The sequence below is a fragment of the Lolium perenne genome, chromosome 3 (assembly GCF_019359855.2).
Source record: "Lolium perenne isolate Kyuss_39 chromosome 3, Kyuss_2.0, whole genome shotgun sequence".
NCBI classification, from domain to species: Eukaryota; Viridiplantae; Streptophyta; class Magnoliopsida; order Poales; family Poaceae; genus Lolium; species Lolium perenne.
Window position 1 is genome coordinate 321199406 of NC_067246.2, and position 18560 is coordinate 321217965.

An 18560-nucleotide genomic window follows, 5' to 3' on the forward strand; every position below is an offset into this window, starting at 1 on the left:
AATTAATTAGTATAGTGCATAATGTTAAAACGATGTACACCCAAATCGTAAAATCCTGCCTCCGCCAATGTCCGGTCACTTCTGTGGTGGTGGGTTGACGTGTTGGAGTTCTTATGTTTCTTTTGCAGGGGTGCTGGAGTTTATCTAGTTTCGGTCCTTGTGGTTTGTTGCTGATCGTTCTGGGGTGTCGGTGATCATGGTGGGTCTAGCAATCTTCTGCAATTTTTTTCCATGGAAGACGCTTTATTAATCTCATAAGTTACGAAAAAAGTTTTCGGCTCCTGAGCTCCAGTGCTCTCGTCATTAAAAGAAGTTGAAAAATATTTTTACAAGTTAGTACAAAATTTGAAAATAATTTTGAGGATTGTCAGTGATACATCTCATAATCATGCAAAATCTCAACCCGAAATTCTTTATATTTTGGGCTAGAAAAAATTGCAAATCTAATATGTTTTGGAGATTTAAAAATAACTAGTCAGATCTACACGTTTGTCATTTTTGCGTAGCTTAGAATATAAAGTATTTGAAGTTAATATTTTACACGTTTGTGGGATGTATCATTGACTATATGAGGATTTTTTCAGAAATTGAAACTCAAAAATATAATTTTTATGTTTTTAAATCGAGATCACTGGTACCCATGTGCACCAAATCTCTGTTCCATAAGTTATCATCATACTAATATAATTTATAAGTGCTCACACCCGGCATGTGTAGCACACGTAAGATTCGCACAACCAAAGAAACCAAGATAAATAAAACATCGCCTCAAACAGGTATATGGTGATCCAGAATCTACGCGTGGGACAAAAATATCCCTCAACGCCTGCTCCAACCATGCATAGACCTCTAATAAGAATTATATAATTCTCTATGCCTCATAACCAATTACCAAAAATATTTGCAGCGCTATGTGGTAGGTACAATTTAGAAGTCACTTAAATGATTGACCATATTTAGCGTGCGAATTTGCATTGAAAAATAGCCGCTTTGTTATCTCTTCATGATGAAAATATCTGGACTTCACATTCCCATGTTAATTATGCTTTACTAGGTTATCCTATATAACTAAGAAGACCATCTCCACTAACTTATTTCTCTTAACATACAACTATGCCACCTTATCAGACCCATCACAAGCAAAAGTCTACCACATCAGAGATTGTGGCATCCTTAGTGGTCTTTAAGTCCATTCATAAGTTGGTGCCTTTGGTTTCCATTCAGTCATTTAGTTTCCCTTAATTTTCAAGGAAGCAACCTAAAACCATGAAGCCCATACATTCTGTCACATGATTCAAATTCCCACATAATCAAATGTCGCATCCATTCACCCCCTCACGAGAACCTTCCAAACCTTGAGCTATGACTCATCATCCCAAAGAAATCAAAATGACGAATTCAACTCACAAGCTTCGTCTCCTAAAGTATTTTGATAAAATAGATTTTTCCCCAACTTCTACATCATAGGATGCACATGACACACATCATAATATCCTAATTGATTGATTCTTGTCTATTTTAAATAGCAATTCATTCTAGCCTTCATGTTCAGGAGGGAAAGTGTGTTTCTCGTGACAGTGACAGTCTGTGGCACCGGTTGCCCTTCATATTTAGGAATCCGATGAGCGCCTTCCTCAAGATCATGGCACTAGATCAAGTTTTGCTCAAGAGATACTGAACCACATCCTCAGTTGTTTGACGCCACATTCCATCTCTTCGTTTTTTATTTGCTTCATCGAAATGGCCAGGCCCCGTTTGGGATTATGAAGATATAAGTTTGGAATAGGGTTACTAGATTAGTATGGGAGAAAAGTCCTCCCCTGTTTACATATATACCATACCAACTTTCATTTGCGTGGATAACGTCCTCTTCACATATGTAACACTATGTACTACCCCACCAACCGGATCTACTTGTACACACAATGTTATACATATACCATCAAAAGAACCATGGTGATCACATGTATAGGTGAGCACGCGGTGACAGATTGACACGTGTCCAACGGTGTTAGTTGGCCGTGAGATGATAACCGTATGCAACGCTCTCCACTTATCCACCGTACGAACACGCTCCTCCCTGCGTTGACCCGTCCTCCTTGCTGCTGTAGCACACACTACACGTCCCTTTAATAACGACACTTTGGTGTAGGCATTACTTGGAATCGACGGCAACGCAGTTGGTAGGGATGATGAGCTGCTACTACGCTGGTGAGCCGTGAGCGGATCTTCTACCAAAGAAGGACGAAGCATCACACGCATTACCGAGTTGTTGGAGGGGCGGCAGTCTAGACGCGGTGCCGATTCGATTCTTGCATAAGCAAGTCCAGTCGAGGACGGCCGACCTCCACGATTTGCTGGTTCCCCCACCGCGGATGGCGCCTCCCCGACCAAGAGTCATGGCGGACACGCATAGGAAGTCGAGGGGCGGCGCCGTCCATCCTCGATCGGCCACCATCCTCATGTACATCCGTGTGTCTCTGTCCACCCCCCTCCACCACCGCGCGTTGCTGTCCGTCCTCGACACGCGCGGCACCGTCCGTCCTCGACGGCCGTGCCTCGTTCTCCGGCGGAAGGCATGGCTCACGAGATCTCGTCCGCCGCACCTGCGTTGGGGTTAATTCAGTATTCAATTTTGGGTCAATATTTTTCATATGAGATCCTGTTGTGCTATGACTAAAAGTAGAGAAATTTCTCTCCCGTGAATTGTTGGGATCTCGTCCGCTGTTCGGGAAGTACTAAGAGAGAGAGGAAGGAGAGAGAGGGCACCGGGTCCAGGACAACAGACAAAAAGCAGATTCCCTTTAACACCGTGTGTTGCCGTTAGTTCAGAAATTGAGATGGCAGAATCTCAAAGGCAATCTAACGATGGCTGATGCGTGCGCACGTATCCATGTGTTTACTAAATTAAATCCACTCTCACCATACCATATATATTAGCCTTCGCTTGTATGAGTAAGATTTTCTTATGATATGTAACACACTAGGTACTACTTCATCTTCAACATCATAGCTCCACCGTCGGACCGTCCCCTCTATTTCGGACGTGTTGGTCGTAATAACTTATTGCATCAAATTGGTGGTAGTCACATAAGCATATAAAAGACGGGGTGAGAGAAGAACATAAACGATATAAGAAAATATGAGAATAGGAGACATCAGAATCAATGTTGAAACGCGTCTTCTCTTTGGCAGAGTAGAAGAATTAGTTGTATGATCTAAATGAGAGCTAGATCCGATCTTCCTTTAGTTTGATGGGTTATTCATTACCGTTTATCGAGCTTGTCCTTTCAGTAGCTGCATCTGAGCCAGGCCCAACTTTATGAACGAACTGCTTTCTAGAATTTCCGTATATGGCTACTAGACATTTTCTGTTTGTGTGGCTTTATCAACACTAAAATCGTGTTGTTCCTTTTTCTATTGTATAGGCCACATTATAGTGCCAATTTCTAAGAAAAATGCACCAGTGAGGATGGTTTTGGTAGCCTTTTTTTCTTTGATAAAAATCTTGCATCATTATTTGAATCATTTTGTTGGTCGCTAATTATATGATATAATGTCTGTTGTGAAAACATGCAACACACGTGTAAAATAGCTATAAAGTAGAAACGACTATACCACCAACCTCTAGTTATGCACGTAATTATATCTCTACATATATTGTGCCAACCTTCACTTACATAGTTGCATGAACAACCTTCTCTTCCCATATGTACCATACCCCCAGTTCATCTTTAACACATAGCTCTAGCGTCCCCTCTACTGTAAGGTGTTGGTCGACTAGCTTGTTGCATCAAATAGGTGTTAGTAACATAACAAATGAAAGAGAGGATGATAAGATGCATCAAATAGGTGTTAGTAACATAACAAATGAAAGAGAGGATGATAAGATGTATGAAAACACATAAGAATGCGACACATCAGGAACACTAGTGAGACGTGATTTCTCCGACAGAGGGCGAGGATTAGTAGTTCGATTTCCAAAAAAGACAGAAGATGCAAGAGAAAATATGGAATAGGGAAAAACAGAGAAGGATTTCGCATCGCTCAGCTCACTCGGCAACCAATTACAAAAATAATGACTCAAGGCTGTCTCTGTTTTTTGGCACAAAATTACCAAGCCGGCCACGCCACCGTGGGCTCGTGTGCCAGACATCCAATTCAGATTGAATCAATCGATTTAGCATGGTCTAACTTGGATTTCTACCAGAAAATCACCATTTGCAACTTATTAGACCTGTTCGCTTCCATTCAAATTCATGGATCTGCAAACAAATATACGACGAAAGGAAAAACGAAAAAAAATCACGGAAATGGAAAAAAAATACACGGTTTGCTTCCATTGGGCATGTTTGTGGATCTGTTGAACCGTGGATGGGCCAAGACCGCAGTCCACAGCACATAGGCCCCACTACACGCGTCGCGCAGGGGACGCGTCCTCCGCCCCGCTCCCCGGGATGCCAGCGCCGCCGGCTCCCTCGGGCCTACCTCCGGCGTCGCCCTTTCACCCGCCCACCCCGCCTCCCGCATCATGCGCCAGCTCACCGCCTTACTTGCCGCGTTCGAGCTGCCGCCGCCCGCGGCCGGCGACCATGAGGGGGAGAGCTCGTTGGCGGTCCTGTGAGGCCTAGGACGGTAAATGCCAGTCCCCTCTTCAGATTTCCGAGTTCTAGGACTGCAGACTCGCAATGCTCGCTGCTAATTAATCCCTACCACGAGTGTTGTCAGACGCGGAGATGCTATTTCCGAGCTTGCTGTACGGGCTCACCGGTAATCACTGGGTCATGATCTTGCTTTCCTTTTACCGCTCCTAGTTTCTAAACCAGTAGATGTATCTAGCAAGTAGGGCCTCCGTTAGCACAAGAAGATTGCAGCTTTGCAAGGCAGATGATCTTGCATGGTTCATGGACATGACTTGCTCAGTTAGGCAACATCCACACCTTTTGTTTTGGTCCTGTTCGGAAATCTGGTCGTCGACGGTTAGTAGCCTAGCCGTCGCTGGTAATGATTTGTTCCCCCAATACTGCCATAGTTGTCGCGCAGGTTTCAGCATCGTCGGAAGAATTATAAAGGGCAGGCATGTACTTATGTAGTAAGCGGTGAACCAAATGAACATCCTTAATTGCACAGGCCACACTTTCCCCATACACGAAAGCCATGCAACTTATTGATTTGCCTAGTATATAGCATCTACAGAACGTTAATAAGAACCTTGATGTGCTCCTTCTGGAGATTCAAGGTTGTATGTTGTGATCTCCCTCGCATCCTAACAAGGGCCAGCAACCACTATGTATTAACTGTCGTGGTGCTTTTAATAGTCTAGTTGTTGTAGGATATTTGAGCTCGATTATGGAGCCAAGCTTGCGGATGACGAGCTCGGGATCAAATAGGTCGAAAAGAATCGGTTGGATCCGTACCCCTATCATTTTGACAGTTTGCACTCACTTTGTTGAGCTGAGTTCAAGCCTCTACTCCTGCTTTATCGGCTCATTCTGTTTTCGTAGGAGTCAACATCGCTTTCGTGTGTCTCGAGCTTTGTTGAGCTAAGCTCGAGTCTGTTAGGAAGCTGGATGACCAGTTCAGGCTCGCTTTGGCCTGGTTTCAATGGTCCGGTAGTGCCCCGGATCATGGCCCATCCACGGTACAATGTGTGCCAGGACCCAGGCCATCTTGGCCCAAACAAGGCCATATTGTGTTGCTAAAGTATTGGCTGGCAGTTGAACATATGTATTGTGTGCTAACAAAGAATCTGAATTATAAAACAGGAAATGGCAAGCAATATATTGTAAACAGTAAAAGGAACTTTTGATCGATTTAAAACTATCCATATGGCAATCCCTCCCACTCCCTGCCTCCTGGGTTGACATGTATCTGTGCGAACGCGCATACGCGGCAGCAGTACATTCACATCCAGTACAGCTGGCAGCACTCCAAATTGAGCACATCCTTGTTTTCATACTGGAACCTTTATTTTGATTGTTGTTTCCTCAATTGGATGGCCGAAAAATACACACAGCCCTGCTGGATCCACACCCCTTTCCCCACTGGGGCTCTGTTGCTCCATTTGGAACCGACGGCGTTCAGGAAAGAAGTAAAGAGAGTCGAGCCCCAAAGCCCCCCCTCCCCCCCTCCCTCCATACCCCAACCACTTCGCCGCGGCCGTTCTTCAATCGGAGCCCACAAAAGAGCCATCTATCTCCTTTCTACCAGAGATCTACCCAGGGTAACACTTCTTTTCTTGGTAGATATTTGATTTGATTAGTTGCAACTTGATCTTATTTCCTGCCGCGAGCAGTCAGATCTACCCGCAGATCCAATCCAGCTCATGGTTACTTAGTTGGAATCTTTTATGCCGTTTTACTACTGATCTGCCCATAGGGTTATTTGTGCAGACACTTGTTTTATGTGCTTGTGCGTGCTGATTTCGGCGGTTTCGTGTGACCACAAGGGAATCGGAGTGCTTCACGGCGAGGATGCCTGGTCTACCTTCACATAACAACGATGCAGTGTAATCAGCTACCCGCTTTGCTATTTGTACTGTTATGTTTGTCTTATATGTTTCTTCTGCTATGAGAATCTCTATATTGCTTTTGGCAAATTGCAAGGGTCTGTCAATGTCTGGTAGATACGTTTGGGATCCAAATCCCATGATCTTTTGTAAAGGTACACTATTAATAAACCATTGGATGATTATACACAATGTCTGAATAACTGTATATTGCACTAGGAAGTATGTTGGGACTGATATCTTGAGGTTTATATATGGTTCCATGTGAGTTTTGACGAAAAATGGCTATGTTTGGCAGTTAATGATTACATGCTGGAAATATGTGTTGGTTTGTAATGGGAACTAGTCATGTTGGTTTGTATGTGTATTGGATGGGTTTCTTGTTTTTGATGTGACATGGATTCTGCTTTTTGTTTGATGCAAGTATTTTTTGTGTAGGAACAATGGATGTGGATTCAGTGTCCCCAGGTATGCAGACGAGACGTGTGGTCAGCAGTCAAGAGCTCAGTTATCTCCAGACGAGGAACTTACCCATGAGGAATGTTTGGCATTATACGACAAACCAGTTACGCTGTACAATATTATTCAACAAAGAGCCATTAAAAATGTAAAGTTTTATACCTTACTCTGCATGGACTGTGTTAACTTTATTTTAGATACCAGTGACTCAGTTGAATTTCGCAGCCCTCTTCACTTCAAAGATGCCTTTGTTATAAGATAGAAGCAAAACGGAAAAAGAGGTAAATCTATTAAACAATTCAAAATTGAAGTATTTCTTATTCTATGGATGCATTATTTCATATTTTTAGCTGAGCATCTTGAGACGGATTCTGATGCTCTTAGTAATTTTCATGAATTAAATTCGTATTAGATCTAAATGGTAGATCGATTCAACGGAGCCCTTAAGCTTTTTTAAAGAATAAACTTCGTAATATACCAGTAGCATGATTGAAAGCTGAAGCTAGTTCTTTGGGAAATTACTGACATGCGTTTTTGCTAATTACTGTAGGATACAGATATCGGTATCAATTTCTGGAAGCGCAAATACTGAGTTGCCAGCTCATGGTATCTTTCCTCTCCATGTTCTGTTTGCTAGAGCTACTACTAATGATTCACTTAATGGGGTAAGCACTTATTTTAGTTCATGGAAGATAGTAGCATGTGTATATCAGATGGTCGTTTTTCTCACTTGTAGTTTCATATTGCAGCATTCTCCAGTGTATCAGTTCAGCTGGGCTTCTCTCCTGACTTCTTTTAGTGAATCTGGAAACAGTGACCACACTAACGCCACATTCACTATCCCCGATTTGAAGAGTTTAGCAACCTTACAAGTTTGCAACCTTAACATTATCCTTATTAGCTGTGGTATAGTGTGAACCCTATGTGATTATTTGTGGATAGCACTTCTTTGCTGTCATTGATTTGATTTTCAGTTTTCTCTTCATTTCAAAAGGCCAACGTGGAAAAAATCTTAATGAAAACTTCTCAGGGAACCATGTGGAGTATTCTTCTCCTCAAAGTAAGTTATGGTTGGCATCGTGTGGCAGTCATTCAATAGTCGTTCGTCATACTGGGGTTGATCCATTTGTTTGTCACTAACACCAAATTGTTGACCAGACTGAATGTTACAAGCCTTTGGTCAACCTCTGCATCCAAAAGATTGAAGGGGACAACCATACTTTTTTTTTTTGCCTTATGCCTAACAATGTTCTGAATCCAGCACACACTCTGTATTAAAGGCAAACAATCAAATCAAATCCGTTAAACCACAAATCCCTGTGGCACACAGTGAACACTAACTTGCCAAGCCTTCTTGGGGAAGATAAAAACCTTCATACTTTTTACTCTGAACTTGAAAATCACTAAACATGTCATTCATCCATTTGTAACTGAAAAATGTATTATGTTAATTGTACAAAAGTTGGCTATGTTTGCCTTCCTTTTAGAGTAGTTAAGATGATCAAAGCAATAAACTATACTAAAATATATGTGGTTAGTTTTCGGCAAGATGACATGTCAATAGGTCCTCTGCATCGTGGGCAATATAAATTCGTCTTTCACCATGTTCAAGGGATTCTCTTTGTTGTAGCTTCCACACTTAGCAAAATATAATCTCAAACTTGTGCTTGAAAATTATTGAACATAAACACTGGTTGTACAACTCAGGAACGAACAATACATTTGTGGTCATATTGATATACTAATCCTTGTACATTTTTCAGAGCTTGGAGGCCAATGTTCCTGGGGTAAAATACCTATGGATTTACTTTCCTCATCTTTGGATGATTGCGTAACTTTAAGTTTGGGGCAGACTGTGGAATTGACTTCAGGAATAAGTATGAGCCCAGGCTTCATAGAGGTATGCTGCAAAGTTATTAAAGTATGTGTTGCATATTCTGACTTTTTATTGCATTTTTTCTGATTATTTTATTCTCCGCTCGATTCAGAATCGAGCGGACAATCACGGGACAGTTGAGCTACCATTGTTGTATGACACTTGTTTCAGGAAAAGAAATCTCCTTACCACATTCATTTGCACTTCGCCACCTGTTTGAGTTCTGATGATTTGCTATGCATATTGCCACCTGTATGTTCAATAATTGGGAGTATTTGACTGCCTTTACTTTGATATTCAACACAAAAACTGTCCGAGCTTCAGCATCTGGTGCAAATTCCAATTGTACCTTTATAAATGGTAAAATTAACACCTATTCATCATTGAAAAATTGCAATGCTTACTAAAGTGGAGGGATAGGCTTGTAGAACATTGGAAGACCTAACCACATGTGATGAACTGCCTCCCAATGACAGTGGCAAATTTCCCACCGTTAACAGTATACTTTGCCTGTGCTTGAAAACTGTAACCCACCTTGTAGGAGACTTGTAAATACCTCTATCTTTTCAATGAAATGAGATGCAAAGGTCCTTTGCGTTTTCTGGAAAAAAAGTATACTTTGCATTAACTTGTAGGTGCATGTGATAAATTCTCAAAATTAACAGCACAACAATCTGCAATTTATGAAATGTGTACATCTAACATCTCTAAACATTTCTCCTTGTTTCCATTCCCAAGTGCCTCAGATTTCTCTATCGTCTTTGCTTTCTTTATAAATTGTTTGCTGACTCTGCTTGTTCTTTCGGCACGTACACAGCCAATGTTACTTGAGAATGGCACTTGCTTCACTTTTTGCTCTCAAAAGGCAGATGCTACAGTAAGTTCTTCCCTGTTTGTGTAATCTAATTATTGCCGCTTCCAAATTTGTCAGCAAATATTATTTTGAGTATAGCAGCACCTCAGTTTGCTGAAAATTGCAAGTTATTTACAGCAGCTTTGCTTAGATCCTTAACATTTTTTGTGTTACAGGGTTCATATGAACTACAAGTGAGGATAGATGCCCAAGAGGCTGGTGCAAGAGACATGCAGAAATATTCTTATAGTAGTTACTCATATGATGATGTCCCACTTTCGTCATTACCAGATATCATAAGGTAACAGTAACTGATCTACATAGCTCACTCCTGAAACTTAATGAAACTTTGTTCCCTTATTCTATTTATTACCTGTCATTATGAGGAATATATGTTCTAGTCCTTCATGCTTATGCGCTTTATCCCTCGAATGTGAGATTTTATTTTGCTCTTTGGAGTATCATGAGAAGGAGCTACAAATCATTACATGCTGTCCTTACGTGGTTTAGCGTAAAAGCATCCATATCAACTAGGTTGAGTAGATTGTAAGTGCTTGCACTCAAGAATCGCGCTGAGGCACCTTTACAAGATGTTGTTCTAGCTTGTGCTGCATTATCAGTAACTAGTATCATATACAGCAGAAATATAAATACATATATGAATTGCCATTCAGCACCACACCACTCACATGCGCCACACTATTTTGAGAACATTTCAGTTGAGACTCCGGAAAACATATACTAGATTGTGTGTTCAACTTTCAACCGAGTTAATCATCTGCAGAAACTTTCACCACACAGCTATTTTTGTGTTAATGTAGAAACATATTCAGCATGACACCGCTACTTTAGAGAACATGGTGGATGTTGCAGCTGAAGCTTCTTCCCGTTTTAAGGCTTCCGACATCTCATGCCTTAGGGGGCGCCGAGGGCAAATGTCTTCTAGCAACACCTTGGCTCTCTTTTGTAGCAACTATTTTTTCTCGAACACACGCCAAAGCGCGTGTCTTTGTGTATTAGAAGAAAACCGCTGAGAAAGCGGGTGGTACACCAGCGTTGCGAAGTTGCGAAGCTACAAACGTTAAAGATAGAAAAAGCGAAAAAAACTAAAGGTTAAGCAAAACAAGATAGAAAAAGAAGAAGCTACAAAGAACTATACAAGGCTAACGTTTGATAGCCTGGGAGGGCCCCGACTACCGCGCCATCAGGTGGCCTGTAGTGCAGAGGTAAGTGGAGGTGGGAAGATATGATTTGACGTGGAAAGTGGGTGACAAGTGAGAAGGGGCATGCAATGCAAGAGGAAAGTGAGAGGAGACGGGGTGGGGAAGGAAACCAATGGACACTCCTAGGATGTGTTGTGCTCATGTGTTGATCAGATCATTGCTTGCTGTTTATGTGTCGATTGGACGGCTTGCAAGTGTGTCAACTGAATTCTTATCTAGAGGAAGTACGCGACTTAGAAACACCAAATTAATATTTGGTACTCAGGGGAGAGGAGGCTCTTATATAGCATTGAGCGCATGCAGCCAGGCAGAAACCGGTCTATCCTGAACCTGGTTGAACCTGACCATTGGTTACAAGAGGCCTAGTTATCAAATGTTTGCACCTTACTTGAGTAGTCGAGTTTTATTTTTTTGTCAAATACATTTCATATTTGATTTGACCAATTTTACTGCGAATATTGATTCTACAGGGTAAGAACAGGCAATGTGCTCTTTAACTACAGGCACTGCAAAAATATCGTAAAAAGTGAAGGTTTGTTCTCTCTCTCTCTCTCTCCCCACCTTGGTCTCTTCCCAATTTCGTTGGCACTGGTTTTGCATCTGGTATTGCCATTTGTTCTAGGTCCGATGATTTTCCCATTCCATTTATCTTGTTATGGGAACAACGCCTAGTGACTTTTCTTTTTCTACCCATGTTGTTTATGTAAGGACATTTAGTTGTGGACTTGTGGTTTGGTTGGGAAAGAAGTTAAGCATGGATTGGATGAACAATAGGCATTGACAGAAGGCAAATAGCAGAAACTAGGAAGATATAATAGCAGGGAGAAAAAACAAGGAATGTGAAGAGATGAGTAAAGAGAATCTATTTGTATTTTCTTTTTTAGCTTAAAAAGAGCTCACTTCAACCAAATGCTAAGAGATTATCACTATATCCTAAGTCCCAACTTAACAAATCTGAGTTCGATACCATGAATTTCCCTCTAATTGCATGGATATTTAGAAACCGCCTTTGCCAGCACAAACTCCACATTCACACGAGAACCTGAAGGAGCGCCAGCATTGAGGCAACCTTTTGTTTTATGCTAGTGTATTTTAATTGCTGTCAAATTATTTGTGATGTGATAATATCTTTGAAGAACTGCAAGACAAGATATATTCCATTGTGTACATCTTTGTGTGCATACACACGAAAGTAAACTATGAAATTGTATGCTATTTTTTTTTGTTTTGCACATATTCCTGGAGTTAAAGTTGACATTTCATTACCAACTATAGTGGTTTTGCTGCGTGCCTGTGCCTGTATGTTTTTTAAAACTAAAGAAAAAGTCATAGATTATTTTCCCAAGTCATCTCTAGTTTATTGTCCATCTTTGTGACATTAAGCTAGATCTGCATTGTCGCTGCTTTGCGTGCTGTTCATGGTCAAGATCCAGGGTTTAGTTTCCTGTTTTGCTTCTTTGTTTTGCGAGAAGATACCTGTTTTACTTCAATTATGTATCACTATAACAGATATAATTAAGCGTAGATAGTTTTCTTTTATTCTTCGCTATCATGGGTTCCCATTTCTTATTTATATATTTATTCCTTCTTACCAGTTACGGAAGATTTTTCTTGCTCCATTTGCTTGGTAAAGTGTGGAAGTTTCAAGGTAAATTTCGAAGCAAAATGCCTTTAGTTTTATCTGTCATCATATGATTCTGGTTGCTACTAAACGATGGTTCTTAAGATGATCCCGCGAACATTGATGTTTCTCTTTTCTAGTGAGGGAACTCAGATTTTGTTTCCTTTGTCAACTGTTCCACTAAACTTTTTTGTTTATTCAAGCCATCTCATATGGTGATTCTCTTTTGTGGTACTAGGGCCTGGCATATCATTTAACCTCATCGCATTGGCTACTCCACTGTGATTTTGGGGTTTGTTATCCTCTGAGATCTCCATTTCAAATTCTTATTCAATCACAATATTTGATAATTAGTTCTATTTTTGTTGACACAGGTCTTTGAAGACCGCCAAGTTGTTAATCTTAGTCTAAAGGTTGATGCCAGGAGAGCAGAGGTAAATTGGGAAGAAGGATTTCGAATGTACTCTGTTTCAAGTGACATACTAACATGTCTATGGATATTACACTGATGCAATCTCAGTGTTTTGATCCTTGCACCTAGATAGGAGGAATCCTGCCTGACATGATCTCGGCTGCATTTTCGTCAAACTACTACTTTAAATTGGGAAAGCTAATTCTCTGCTCAATTCCAGCTTCTAAGCCCTGCAGGAGAAGGAGATGAACCAAGCAAGAAAATGTTTTTCTACCGGTGCGCTCATACTCCGTTACCTTTAACAATGCTAAACTCTCTGCTCAATTTGCCTAACTGTGTTCCATCAGACCTAGGTTTAAGAAGAGGTGTAGAAGATTAGAAACATCAATCGAGAAGACCAAGCATGTACATCCACATATCAGAGATATTGTGGAATCAAGATCACCAGAAAATATCAGAGATATTGTGGAATCAAGATCACCAGAAAATATCAGAGATATTGTGGAATCAAGATCACCAGAAAATATCAGAAATATTGTGGAATCAAGATCACCAGGAAATATCAGAGATATTGTGGAATCAAGATCACCAGGAAATATGGGTCATGTACATGCACATACTGCAGAACCAGGATCATCCAAAGATGCCCATAAAGGGTTTGATGTGGATTATGTCCCAAACGAAAATGGTATATTTCACATCTCATGGGGTCTTGGCATATTAAACAAACTACATTGAAATGAAAACACCATAGTACATTTCACATCTTATTGGCTCCTTTGCAGCGTTTTGTTTCCTTTCCGTTTGGTTTGTACTCTCAGCCATCTTGGTGCCTTCTTCTAGTACAAATGACACAGATTTTGGTGTGTGTTCGAGAAAAAAAGTATTTAGTGGGTTGAAATGTTTCACATTTCCTCAGAGAAAATAAATATGCCATCGTATTTTCACAGCATCCTCAGTTTGTCGCCAATGAAATCTGTCTTTATGTCCCACCCATTTCTAAAACCTTACCCTTATTTGCCGCTGCCATCAGCCTTGTTGTCACCAACTCCCCAAAATATTCATTTTTCTTGCTGAAATGCCTATCTTGCCCTCGAGAGTCCTGTTGGATTAGGGACCCAAATGTGAGTTGCTAGCATGCAGTGCATAAATTGTTAATGAAGTCCATTATACACAACATTTGGGTCCGTGATCTGACAGGATTCTCCTGATGTTGAAGTACTGAACTTTCTACCGTTGTTACAACCTGAATTTTTTTGGGATTTATCTGATGGTGCCTATATTCTCAGGGATTTCTGTGCCCCAAGCTTCAATTGTTTCTCACCCCGCATTACATGTTAGCAATCATTCAACACCAGCAGTTCTAGAGTTTGGGAAGTCAAGGAAGCTCTCCGTTGATCGATTTGGCCCCAGAAAGTAGGTCATTCTGTTTATGTTTTTGATATCCTGTTACTTTCCATTTAATTGCTTCTTGAGGCTCTTCTGATAGAAGTTGTTCCACTAACATGGTTTTTGTTTGTTCTTTCATCTGGCAGGCGTCTACTGCTGCAAAAACGTGAGTTCTTCCATTCTCAGAAGGCGCAGGTGATTACAATCATGCAACACTCAACTATCTTTTGTGTATGCAATTGAGGGTGTGTGTGTATGCTTGTCGCAAATTAGGCTTTCGCTTTTGTGGTCTCATGTACCTATTGAAACACACATGTAAATATCTGCAACATAATGCCTGCATACATGGAGGATATTCTGCCTGATGCTTTTCAGGTGTATAGTTACTTGTGGGAAAAGTTGAATCTTTGTTTCTGTTATTTCATTGGTAACTTTTTTGTATAGAAGTATAAAGTATTGAGGTCTGTCAATAGCAGAGGTTGGTAGAAAGTAGTAGTCCTTGTTCCCTTTCCTGCTATATTTCGGTGAATCAAGTAAAAAGACAAAACAATTCAGTTGAACAAAAAATTCCTGCAAGAAACTTCACCTAGCATGGCGACTACGTGACAGCATCAACTAAAATTTAGCCTGACTGCTGTTTAACATTTTCTAGAGAATGGAACTAGAAGATGTTTTGGGAGATCATGATAGTGAAGACGAAATTGATGATGACATCGCTGACTTTGAAGATATGACGGTACAATGTTATAATCTTCTTGCTCCATTCAAACCTGGAATATTTGCAGGCTTCTACATTCACATGTATTAATAGTTGATTCTGGTTATCTTAACTTTGCTGAGTAAATGCAGATGCTCGATGGTTTTTCTGACGTTACTAAAGACGAGAAGCGTATTATGCATATGTGGAATTCGTTTGTTCGGAAACAAAGGTCAGGCCTGTCCATAACATTTCCTTCTTAGTTCTGGCTATTACGGTACACAGGAGAGATTTGACCTGCTGCAACTATTAATTATTTTATTATTTTCGGTGGTACACAGCTTGGCCTTGGTGAACCAATTGTAATAGTATTTACTACCAAGTAATGTTTAAGCCATTTTTATTCCTATAAAGCAACTCTTTGGTAGATGAAAAAAGCTAAGGACTAGGTAATTCCTTGAAGGTATCAAGAGAGTAACCAAATTTTGGCTGAGTTTTGCCAAGTAAATTTGGTTTACTGAATGCCAATACATAGCCACAACTGTATTACTTGTATGATTGGATAGAAGTCATAGAACGTTAACTTTTAAGTAGTACCGTGTTATTATAAGGGAGAAGTGAGTTATATGATATTAAAATGCTGTTGCTTATGGATCTGTCACTGGAAATTCTTTTTCCTGTTGTACCAACGAGGATTTAGATAATTGTTCTTGGAATTTACAAAGAAGTTTATTTGAAAATTTGGACTATGAAATCCATTGAATTCTTTCGACAGCAAACAGCCACTAGAACTTATAGTAGTTGCTCCATTCTGCTTGATTTGGCAACACATATGTAGCTGTGGTATTCGATATTTGTCCTGGATGGTAGGGTACATCAAAGCATGCTACTAGATTTTGTTTCGTAGAAAAGAGGCAGTGGAACATATTCCAGTTTTCATTCATACTTTTAATATTATTAACCGCAGGGTATTAGCTGATGGCCATATACCCTGGGCTTGCATGGCATTCTCCGAGCAGCACGGACAAGAACTCGTGCACAACCCTGCTCTACGATGGTAAACAGCTGCTTCAGAGATCTGCTATGAACACCTAACCCTATGTGCCCATGTCTCGATTTATATACATATATATACTTTGGATGAACAGGTGCTGGCGATTCGTTATGATCAAGCTCTGGAACCACAGCCTGCTCGATGCCCGCACCATGAACACCTGCAACAAATTTCTCGATGACTTGGAAAGCGAGAGCTCTGCTGGCCCCATGCAAACTTGATTTGTAGAAAACGTTGTCCAATTCGAGCAGGGCCCATCGACGGTCATGTTTGTGGCGGTGCAGCATGTCACATTTTTTTGATTTCCTGTCGTCCTCATTTACGGTTACAGGATTACAGTTGGGCAACAGTGATGTGTCATTTTGGGATGGGCAGACTTGTGGAGTTGATGGTCACAGAATTGCAGATGTTCTGTTTTCTATTTCGTTTTTTTTTTGTGTCGCATTATCTGTTAGTTAAGCTTCGGTCATTTTGTTCAAAAGTTGAAACACTTGTGAGCCGTGGAGCCTGGCTGCATGTTTGTGGGTGTTTTCGAAAAAATAATATACATGTTGTAGTAGGATCAAAACGTGTAGAAGGTTGTGCACCGATGTGATGGTTTTCCAAACCAAAGGTTAATTCATAAGTTTTATGATGAGTTGGGATGATTTTGAGTTAGGGTGCAAGTCGCTGTCTTTTGCTAGTTTATCATTTGGCATCATTGGAAAGTCATTTTGAGAGTTGTCGTCGTGTTGAATATATGTTGAGGACATTGTCATTTTAAGTTGTCGTGATTTCAAATATCATTTGCTTTAATACCTTTGAACTGTTTGAATACAAGAGGCAGTCCAATCTACAATAGGCGAGAACAGTTGTCATAGCTAGAGTCGTCTAGGACTAGGATATCTTGCTTGCCAAATGTCAATACAAAGACTTCCATTTTTAAGTAATCAGAATGACCATGTTGAGTTGATAATTCCGGTTAATTATTATTTTTACAGAGGAATGTGTTGAGTGGAGTTCCCTGTCCGTTCACTGTTGTTCTATAGGTTGTAATAAGTGTGCTCAACATGTTATCTAATGTATTTTAATTAAAGAATAGATTTAAAGAAAAACTGGCCAAAGTTTACAATTTTGCATGAGATGTCATAACCAAAAATATATTTCCAAATGAGCCGTTAGGCTATCTTTGGCTCTGCCAACTCTAACTGCCCTGTGATACCTGACACGCGTTGTAAGTTTGTGATCCAATCATAGAGGTGAACCAATGCACGGCAGATTGCAAAGTCAATACGTACAGCCCTAACGACTCAACTGCGGCAAGTCTTGATTTCGTTAAGACAAGTTCTTGCCTGTCAAGTTGATTATGCTTTGTACTAATCCCTGCATAGCTAGGGTCAACCAATGGTAATTGATCACTTTCTCTTGTTTTTCTTTAATAATGTCTCCCACATCTACTGCTGCTCCAGCAAGATATACAAGTTTAGTTGATGGAGTCAATGTTTCAAATCAACTATTTATTTTTTTAGCATGATCGACTAATGCATGTTGTACTACGGGGCTCAACATGGCTTCATCCTTGCCGAGTAAGTTTCTGAACTTTAAAAATTAAATAATTTATGTATAGTTCAAACATATACAACCACATATATAGTACATCGATTTGGCATTTAGACAGATTGATGATAAACAGTACTAATATGAGAGAGACTGTTGCATTAATTTTTATGGACTGTCCATTACCATGATGATGGAATTGGGAGTGAATGGCAAGCAAAGACAAGCGACGAGATGAATAATCAAGAACAAGAGCAAATGATCGAGTTGGGCATTGGAATTGTATTTGACACTGATGAACTAAAAAAGATGTGCTTTACGTGGAAGCAGCTCCTGGCTCGCTCCTTGCTTTTCGTCCTATTTGTTTGGGCACAAATCATGCTGCTGCCAAGCTGTACATGACATGGAATGTGGGAGCCATGTCTACAACATACATGCATACATAGGCCACTCCAGCTACTAAAGTAACCAAGAAAACTCCCAAAACCATATGATGAGAATCTATCGGGGTTTTAATTCAAACCTAGCATAGAATAAAGTAAAATACTTGTTATAATCTAGATGCACAATAAACGAAGAACGAAAAGTAAAACACTGCAGGGGACACGAGATTTTAACGTGGAAAACCCTTGCAACACACAAGGGAAAAACCACGGGCGCCAGCCAGCAAAACTTCACTATTTCGGTGGTGTTTACAAACGTCGTGGGTGTACAATGATGCGACAAAACCCTAGCGGCGGCTTACAGGGAATATATATAGACGGTGGCAACGATCCGTACCTCGCTCCGCTCGTCAGAAGTTAGCCTCCCTTTAGTATATGAATTTGGATCACAATATAACAATACCACAGCTATTATAGATTGGAGTAAGTAAAATACCACAGCTATTATAGATTGGAGTAAGTAAAATACCACAGCTATTATAGATTGGA

General features: G+C 40.4%; 1 protein-coding gene across 4 annotated transcripts; it reads left to right on the forward strand.

Annotated features, from left to right (window-relative positions):
- The first annotated feature begins 4421 nt into the window (after positions 1 to 4421).
- Positions 4422 to 16749, forward strand: LOC127345658 (polycomb group protein EMF2B). Of its 4 annotated transcripts, none has more exons than XM_051372147.2 (22): positions 4422 to 4635; positions 6379 to 6508; positions 6947 to 7115; positions 7193 to 7248; positions 7518 to 7632; positions 7717 to 7873; positions 7962 to 8027; positions 8731 to 8867; positions 9661 to 9720; positions 9873 to 9997; positions 11390 to 11451; positions 12515 to 12567; positions 12779 to 12832; positions 12915 to 12974; positions 13173 to 13228; positions 13300 to 13640; positions 14242 to 14368; positions 14488 to 14536; positions 14994 to 15077; positions 15191 to 15270; positions 16006 to 16095; positions 16187 to 16749. In XM_051372147.2, the coding sequence occupies exons 2-22, from the start codon at positions 6474 to 6476 to the stop codon at positions 16311 to 16313; spliced, it is 2103 nt and encodes a 700-aa protein (XP_051228107.1). In that variant the 5' UTR covers positions 4422 to 4635; positions 6379 to 6473; the 3' UTR covers positions 16314 to 16749. The 4 variants fall into 4 exon arrangements, with proteins under 4 accessions (XP_051228107.1, XP_051228108.1, XP_051228106.1 ...); XM_051372148.2 differs by having other exon boundaries at positions 6393 to 6508; XM_051372146.2 differs by lacking the exon at positions 4422 to 4635 and adding an exon at positions 4786 to 6223.
- The last annotated feature ends 1811 nt before the right edge of the window (positions 16750 to 18560 follow it).

Bases quoted from the DNA above. Each gene is read 5' to 3' on its own strand.
- LOC127345658 (XM_051372147.2), top strand. From the start codon at position 6,474: ATGCCTGGTCTACCTTCACATAACAACGATGCAGT. The intron at 7,633-7,716 runs GTAAGCACTTAT...TTCATATTGCAG, and splicing joins CTAATGATTCACTTAATGGG to CATTCTCCAGTGTATCAGTT. The intron at 12,568-12,778 runs GTAAATTTCGAA...TTGTGGTACTAG, and splicing joins TAAAGTGTGGAAGTTTCAAG to GGCCTGGCATATCATTTAAC.